Below are 8,943 nucleotides of genomic sequence, written 5' to 3' on the forward strand. Positions count from 1 at the left end.
TTGTTCTACTGATAACCTTCCTTTAATAGTCTTTAAGAGCTTCTCTGTTAAAAAAAGCATGTAAAATGTGAGATCTATCATGATTTTTATATTGGTTTGATTCATGGAGGTAGTTTACTTAAGATTTATCTCCCCTTGCTTGGACAAGCAGTGAGGGGAAAAGAAGTTAAACAGCGAAACCTGTCCCCGCTATTTCTTCCTTTCTCAGGAGCAACCTTCTACTTGGACTTCATTGGTGAAGATGTTCTCCACATATGCATGTTTGCACTAGGGTAAGTGTTTTAAAACACCAAGCTAGATTATCTGTTTGGGGAAGTCAGCACAGAGCTGGTGAAATCAGAACTTTACTGATTTACATGAAATGAGAAACTCATCCTTCACCCTTACATAGTCAGAAAATTAAAGGTATTCCTCCTAAATCTAAAAAGGAGGGGAGGAGTGGGGGCAGCCTTGTATTGAAACTCATCTGGGGTTGAATATTTTAGTGCATTGTTTTGTAAGGTGAACATGCATTCACTTTTAAAGTCATGTGACTGACTTTTGATTGTGCAATAGCCTGTGGAGTGCAGGAACTTGCCCTGCCTTCACTTTGTGTGGGATTGTGTTACTCCACAGTGCACATAATTGCGCAAGGTATACCATGTGGGCAAATGCCTTCCTGACTCGCTTGGAAATCACTTTATATCCTGAAACATGTACCCTGAAGCATGTATCTTTCTACCAGGATTGTCTAAAAATATTTTTATCCCCTTTAAAATATATTGCAAAGTCCTAAAGATGTCCCTTTTCACTTTCGAGCTGGGCTTTAGACTGATCAAAGAAAGGGCTGTTTCTAGGTCATCCACCTCAGGTTTTATGCTGATCTTACATTACAGTGGGCTGGGACAGGACTTTGGGAGTCCAGTCAGTCACTGCATGGGTACTCAGCAAAGCTCTTAGCAATGTATCAGTATTGAGTCGTGGTACAGTGTCTGGATGTAACTCACTCCCTATAAGCAAGGGAGCCACAAAGCTAATTTAGAAATTAATACAGAAGGAACAGTCAGGGCTTAGTGTAATTAACCTTGCCTTTTCTAATTAGCATACTGCAAAAATCAAGGCTGACAAATGACAACTGTTAGTGAATTTATGTAGAGAAATTCCTGAACAGACTGGAATCCTGACATTTTGTAAGAGTGAATTAAATTGTGGGCTGCTACCAATCCCCTGTGATTAGCCAAGACTTAATGTCTTCACATAAGTAAATTAATAATTCTTCGCGGTGCTCGCTCCTACCCTGGGGGGTCTTCAAAAGAAGGCTAGATAGACACCTACCCGGGGTCATTTGACCCCAGTACTCTTTCCTGCCCATGGCACAGGGTCAGACTTGATGATCTGCTTAGGTCCCTTCTGACCTGACCAACTATGAAACTATGTGTATTACTAAGGAAAAGGTGGACTTGCTCTTACTGCTTGTAGCACATGGCATGGATCCCAATTTTGTGAACACAGTGATTTATTCATTTAAGACACATTGCTCCCCAGTGAGTAGTGTTGTAACTCAGCCCCACAGGTTCTCTGTCTTCCAGCTCCGAGTCTTCTCTTGCGTGACAGACATTCAGAAAAGCAACAACCTTGGCTCATGAACTTCACCAGAACGTCTCTCTCTGTCTCTCTCTTTCTCGCTGTCTCTGTCCCAGGTGCCTCATCGCATTTTTAGGTGTCTTCTTGATCACAAGAAACAGGAAGAAATCAATACCCTTTGAACCCTATATCTCAATGGACGCCATGCCAGGTAGCTATAAAAATCCAACATTTTGAACCTCTTAAATGTCAGTTTTCAGAATGAAAAGTCATGGTTTGATCTCTCAACAGATGCTAACATAACTGAACACTCCAACCTCTTGGGGGGCTACAGTATTTTTCTTCCTCTTGTTCTTTTTTTTATTACACTGTCTGTGCCTTATGACCAAAGGTCTACCTAATTATAGCAGTTCATTGGGCTAGAACCAGCAGTGTAACTAGGGGTGGGAGACTGGGATGTCAGCCCTGGGCACCAATTTTGAGGGGACACAAGAATAATAGTGGTGGCCCAGAGTGGAGAAACTACTTATTACGCCTCTGGCTTACACAAACTAGCCAGTGATGTGTGGTGTGGCTAGCATTATGTCTGGGTCCCTTTGACTCCCCAGGCTGCATGAGCAGGTACTCACTCACAACTGGGTTGACTAGGGGCAGCCTTTTTTTTGTATGAGTCTGGATTAAGGCTTCAAACTCCTGCCTGCTGGAGCTACAGCAGGATGTGCTTTCTTACAGTGTGTGCAGACTCGACACAAGTCAAGAGAGAGTCACTGTGCTGCCAGGGACCTAATCGGTCTGGTCCTGCAAGACCTGAGGCAGGTGTCAGGCTTCAAGGAAGATAGGAAGAAAAAAAAGTCCAGTGCAGCTGACTTCTAGCTAGGAGGCTCAAGTGGACCTCTCATGGGATGGCAGGCTAGTAGATGAAGCGAGTAACCACAAAAGGCTACTCCCAGAAAGAGCCTCTTAGGTTTGGCCTGGCTAGAGATGGCAGCTTCTCTGCAGCAACTGCCAGTGCACGCTCTTTCTTCAAGGCAAATGAAGGGTGGCCTGTGGGATACTCTAACATGGACTAGCATTGATTTACTGTGTGCCCACAGGCAGCTGGAGTGTGCTGCAAAGCTCCACCATCCAACTTCTTTGCAGGCCAGGGCTGGTGACAGACTAAGCCTGACCTTTGCCTGTGTGGTGAAAAAGTCTGGCTATTTTGAAAGAGGTGGTACTTCTATATGACTTATATAGGGCTGGGGCACCCTCTGGAAAACCAGGAAGGAAAGGTATTGCCAAGGCATTGTTGTACCCTGCTATGCCAGCAGTGTATGTGGAGAGAGGGTAGCCACAGGTCTCCATGGCTCTTTTACCCCATGGTGGGCTGTGCCTCTGCCTTTGATGGTCAACAGTAAACGGTCGGGATTTTCAGATGAGTGGCTGTTCTCCTGTGCAGCTGGTAGGATGAATGTTGCGGCCGTTTTGGAAATCATTTAAAAATGAATGCAAAGAGCCAGATCCTCACCTCCAGCGAGGACTCTTCACACTGATCTAGTTGTGTAAAAGGGTAATATTTACTCCCATTTTAAGGCCCCTTCTATGGTACCAGAAGGGTGTAACAGAGCTTTGGTATAAAGAAGAATCAGACCTAAAGTCTGAACCAGTCTTAATAAAAATCAGTATTGTTCATCTTCAGACACTCCACAAGCACTTGATTAATGAGAGGCTCTGTCCTCCAGGAGAGGAGACCAAGAGCAGAGGCTCAGTTCTACCAAGTGCCATGTACTGCCTCTCCCACCAATTGCACATACAGGGGATGTCATCTGGACCTCACAGGATAATACATACAGTTTTCAGGTCCTGAATATAAATGATGTGTCAAACACTTCTGGTAAAAGGTGCCCCAGCAATTCAAAGAATCGTTAAAAATAGACTCATGGGGGAAGCAGGAAGTATATTAAATGACCTTTCTGATGGGCTGCTTAGAAGATATGCAAATTAATGCAAGGAGTAAAGCAACTGCAGTTTTCCAAGGTATTTTCCCAGCTGTGATTTTTCCCTATCATTTGTTTCAGTGTTAAATAGGAACATAATATTTCTTTCTTTCATTTAACACTCAAGCAATTGACTGGGCATCTTGCTAAGCCCGGGAGTGTATAATCCATTATTTGTGATCTTTTCCCACCTCTGTTGCAGGCATGCAGAATATGCACGACAAAGGGATTGCAGTTCAGCCTGACCTCAAAGCTTCCTTTTCCTATGGTGCCCTCGAGAACAATGACAGCATGCCAGAAATTTATACTCCGGCCACACTGCCCATAGTGCAGGAGCAGCATGGCTCCAAAGGGGTCTCTGCACCACCCTACCGCATCCTGGAGCACAGTAAAAAGGAGTGAGTGCTCTTCAAAGGACTGGCCTAAGGCACTGAGAGTATGGTCTTTATTTATTTATCGCTCTGTTTTTTTAGATCTATTTAAAATATAAATAAGTTTAAAGCCAAGCTTGATCTGATTTAAAGCTAGATTCAAACTTAATTCCCAAGACTGATTATTTTAATAAAGGACTTTAGCACAGCTGTGAACTTGAAAGCATTTGTCCTAAGCTAGCAGTAAATCAGTCCTCCTTTCAAGGATGCTCACTGCAAATATAAAATGATGAGTGCAGTATTGTGGCGATACAAAACTGATCTGATAGCCGGCACTGTGAAGATGCATATCTGTGTGAAATAAGGTGACTGTGCCATTTTCCAGTCCTGCCACAATATGTGCAAACCAAACTGAAGCCTTCAGGAATTGCACCTATTGAAGGAAGGGTAAAAACGGATCAATCACAGATAAAGTGTGAAGGATTCAAAAAGATACGCTTTTACGTTTGAGGAAACCACCACGTGGATTTAATGTTCTGTGAAGATATTACTGAACTAAATAAAACGAATGTTGGCACATGTCATGCCTTGGAAATAGCATAGGAGACAGGAATAGGCGTGTGATTCACTTTCTTACACAGTAAATCTGCGCTTGTTCAGTAACAGAGCTATTATCTGATTAGTGTTACGAGCAAGATGTGCAGGTTAATGTTTTTTTTGTAGCACTGTTGTGTTATGCCAGCTTAGGACAGAGATTGTGGCTGCCAGTTTTTTGATTTCACAGAAGGATCCACAGATTGGATGAGATGGTACAAACATTAACAGTAAAGGGCAAGGACAGGAAGGAATGAAAACAGTAAAGGGCAAGGACAGGAAGAAATGAAAACATTGTATTTAGTAGACCTGAAATGTGACCAATATGTTGGTATTCAATTCATGTTGTTTCTTTGTGAGGCCTGAATTTAGTTATTTTCCAATTTGAATCATGGCTCAGATTTTCCAAAGCTGCATAACAGATTTGAAGACTCAGTGGCATCCAGATCTCTCAGGCAGCTTTGCAAATCTCAGCCTCAGTGTTGTAGGTTGGATTTCTTCTTCTGTTTTCAACAGCAGAAGGGAACCAGTCCATCACTTGTGAGCAACCTGTCAAGAATAAATAAATGTGAGCAGTCCAGAAATTCTGAGCAGAATAGTGGAAACGTAGCCATGTGCACCTATGATAAAAAGGAAAATATATTTTCTTTGGAAAGGTAGATAGAAATGGATGATGTGGAATTTGTCAGATTAAAGGGACAAATGATCGACACATGTCAACAATGTTTACTGCTGCATGCAAGGTACATCTGCTTTCGAGGCAATTGCACTGTGGTATCTTGTTGTCCCTCCTCCCTTTCTAAACACATTTTTTCACCCAGGAAATAAATGTTAAGTCTGCTTGATGCATTTTGGCCCATATTCATAGGAAACTGGCTGACTAAACTTATGGAGTTTTCGTTGATATCGATAGCAATTGCTTTCTGTGCACTGTAGGTGGTTACTCCAATGTGAAGCAGTTTGCAAGGACCTAGGATCTGCAAAAGTAGGTTTGTGTATTTATATAGTTATGGCCAAATTTTCCTCTTACTAGCAAAAATGCACAGGAATTACATTGATTTGAATGTAGCTATTCTAGATTCATAACGTGGTAACTGAAAACACAGTTGGTTTGTCTACATATAACGTTTTGCTTTTTTTGCTAGGCTTACTGATTTTACCTGGAAATACTTGAGACTGCTTTGGTATTTTTGTGCAGCTTGGGGGAATAAAATGTGTATGAGAACCTAGCAAAGAATGGATGCCCGGTTTCTACATACTTCCCTCTGCTTAGTTTCCTCACTAGCTTGGCATGTCCGACAGTTTAGATCTTATCAGTGGCATCCTGTACATTCAAGCTTATGAAACCTGGAGAAATGGCTGCTTTTCCTTTGCCCGCAATACTGTCTGTGTTTAAGTAAGATAACAGTGTTAATGGAGTAGTATTGCCAGAACATTAATCTTGTCGCAGTCTTCGTGACACTGATTTACTACCATTGGCTTTGGATCCCCAGTAGTCAATTGTTTGTGAATTTATGCCTAGCTTTTGTTCATTAAAGATACACAGCAGAATGGTAAAGAGGAGAGTGAGTGGGCTGGGGGGGAGATGTGAGGATGCTGGTTTTTCTTATCTCTTCCCTTTTAATCAGAGAGGGAGTAGGTGTTTTGACACTGAGTAAACTACAAAAACATGTTACTTCAAAGCAGATCTACTTTAAACCCAAACACATAGAAATCCTATTTTAAGATTTTCTGTCTAGTTCCTTCAGAGGTCACCAGTATATAAGTGAATGTCTGACCTAAAGGTCCTGATCCCACCATGGAACCACGAACGTTGGCTGCCCGCTGGCTTCAGTGTTTTGGGTTCCTGATCTACTGCATAGTACAGCCCTCTGTGTTACTTGAATGTTGATTTTTCAACTTCTAGGCTTTCTTATTGGTGTTTAAAATTTGCTGTGGAAGGATATGCAAGCTGCCTGGCTAGCAAATATTTAGGCTCTTTCATACATGCTTATTTTATTTAATCCCAACATCAAGGTTGGTATCCCGCACTGTGCCTCTGAGAGATGCAGCATGGCCAACAGACAGGCAGACCACCAGGGCTCCCAGGCTCTCTTATTGAGAGGCTCTGTGGCTCCCTCCATAAGAGTTATGGCATCTTACTCCCATGAATCTCCACAATCCTGCAGTTCCCACCCTGACATGTCCCTCCTGCCTCTGCCCGGCCCCTATGCTAGGGCTTGCTAAAGGCCCTGAGCAGGCAGCACGTAAGTTGTCTTCTGCTCATTGGGAATCTTCCAACAGCTAGATCCTGGGCGTAGATCTTAACCCCATCTTGGTAAAGGCTGTAAAAGGTTTAGAGGTGAGGATCTCACTCCAAAGACTTAGGCAGTCCTGCCTCATGCTAAGGGTTAATAGCATGCTAAAGGGTTTTTTGTTTTAGCTTTAGATGTTCAGGACTAACAGCGTTCACAGCATTTGCTTTCAGTAAGACTCGCTTTTGAAAACTTTCTAACAGATGGGCCCAGCAGAGTGCTGCTAGTTGTATTTAGATATATGGACATGGTAGTTTGGGACTGCTCCAGTCTGCCAGGTCCACGCAGCCTGGGGTGTTCTGATTAGCATGCAGACTCACGACCTAAGTGTGCTAATATGGAAGCACCACTTAGTCCTGTCTGCCTTTGAAGTCTATCCTACTGCCACTTGTGACACGGTCACCAGACTGTGCTTCATTGCTACCTGCTATGTCTGCTCAACACCTGAACTGTAGTAAGTGTTGTATTTCACACTTGGCCGCCCCGCTGTGTGTTCCCAACAGGTTTTTTTCCTGCGCTGTTCCACAAGGCTCTTTTACAGCCACCGCACACTATCTCTGTTGTTGAAGAGAAACAGATGGGATTCCCTCACATGCTACCGACACCTGTTTGAAGAAATCGTGCACTTGGCTTAAGCTCCCTATCCCCTGTAGTCACAGGCCACAGATAGGTATTGAACCAAACTCGTTCCCTGCCCCTCAGCAGCCCAGAGCATCTGGACAAGGCCAGGACCTGCAGACCTGCAGTGTTTTTAGTCTCAATTACTACTCTTTAAAAATGTTCTTGGGGCTGAAATGACAAAGGCCAAGATTCAGACCACCGCTAAGCTAAACATGAGGGTTTGGAGAGGGTGCAGCCCCAGCCCACTTCCTTCTTCCACATGCCCTAATTCTCCTTGCAATTGCTCACATAATCTCTTATCCAAAGCAGAGTTTTAATGGCATTTTTAAGTATCTAAACTTCAATTTATTCAGGGCTTAATCTTGAAAACTACACAGCACTGTCAAAACTCACTGGTCACAGTTGGAGCTTCAGAACTTGTCTCCCAAGCGTGCATAGAAACCAGTTGATTATTGCCTCTTTGACTGAAATGACCCTCAACTCTTTTCCTAGCTGCATTATAGGTGAGACTGACATCCATTGTCTTTGCACTGTGTGGTTTTTCAGTGCACCGGGGCACTTACATATATGCTAAATGCATAATTCACATGTAATTTTATGCTGTGGAGTACAGGTCTGATGTTGGCTGAATGTACAACATGATTTGCCTACCATGTTCGTTTGTTCACGTTAAAACATGTAAATAAACTGAGCTTTACATTATGGCATATGAGGATAACTGCTTGATTTTTCATAAGCCGTGTTGCACGTTTATTTAAATACTTGTCTTTCAGGTGAGCTCTTTAAAAATAAAACTTAATAAAACCTTCTGGTAAAAATCTACAAATTGCTTGATCGTTAAGTATGACTGAATTAGGAATAGTGAAGACAGGGTTCAGGTGTATAACAATAGATTGTATCACATGCTCAATGAGGAAAATCTACTGCTGGACAGTTTGCTATTACGGAAATCCAAAGTGCTGAAGCTTGTTTGGGGAACTGCAGTGGTATCAACTCTCCCTGGTTTATTGCAAGTCTCACAATATTTAGTATGGACTGAAAAGACCAGCTCTGGGAATTGTGTCATTACAGAAGAACCTTGATTTACAGGTTAAACGAAGAAAGTTCCTAGCCTCAGTTTGCAGAGAAATGTTTGAAAATGTGATCTAAGTGTGCTGCAAAGATTTAAAAAAAACCCCAGGATTTATTTGCCTATCTCCTTTTATTTTATTTTATTATTTTGGCAACCTGACTCATGATTTGGCAATACCAGCGCTGAGACAGTAGTACACGTCCCTATGAGTCAGTACCAACCCATTACCTCACTGTAATGATTAGGAACACCATACTGCGGCCGGAAACCACCTTTCAGATCTAGAATATCATGTCTCTGATTTCAAGTCTAGAAGGACTTGATGGCTTCTGGGAATTTTCCACTAGTGCCATTATGAAATGTGGATGACATAAATTTAGAATCCTGGCAATGTGGCTTAGAGTGCTTGCTAACCTAATTAACACTGACCATATGGGTTTTATTCCAGGAGG

The 8,943-nt window shown here is 42.6% G+C and overlaps 1 protein-coding gene across 3 annotated transcripts in view; it reads left to right on the forward strand.

Annotated features, from left to right (window-relative positions):
* The window catches only part of NIPAL3 (NIPA like domain containing 3), a 35,614-nt gene extending 27,825 nt beyond the window's left edge, over window positions 1–7,789 (forward strand). For all 3 annotated transcript variants that reach the window (XM_019512415.1, XM_019512414.1, XM_019512416.1), the window contains 3 exons: window positions 209–272; window positions 1,680–1,774; window positions 3,742–7,789. In XM_019512415.1, coding sequence (XP_019367960.1) covers window positions 209–272; window positions 1,680–1,774; window positions 3,742–3,941 — 359 coding nt within the window. In that variant the 3' untranslated portion in view covers window positions 3,942–7,789. The remainder of the gene's footprint in view (window positions 1–208; window positions 273–1,679; window positions 1,775–3,741) is intronic.
* Window positions 7,790–8,943: the final 1,154 nt, after the last annotated feature.

The sequence above is a fragment of the Gavialis gangeticus genome, unplaced genomic scaffold, assembly GCF_001723915.1.
Source record: "Gavialis gangeticus isolate Ggan-Ray unplaced genomic scaffold, GavGan_comp1, whole genome shotgun sequence".
NCBI lineage: Eukaryota > Metazoa > Chordata > Crocodylia > Gavialidae > Gavialis > Gavialis gangeticus.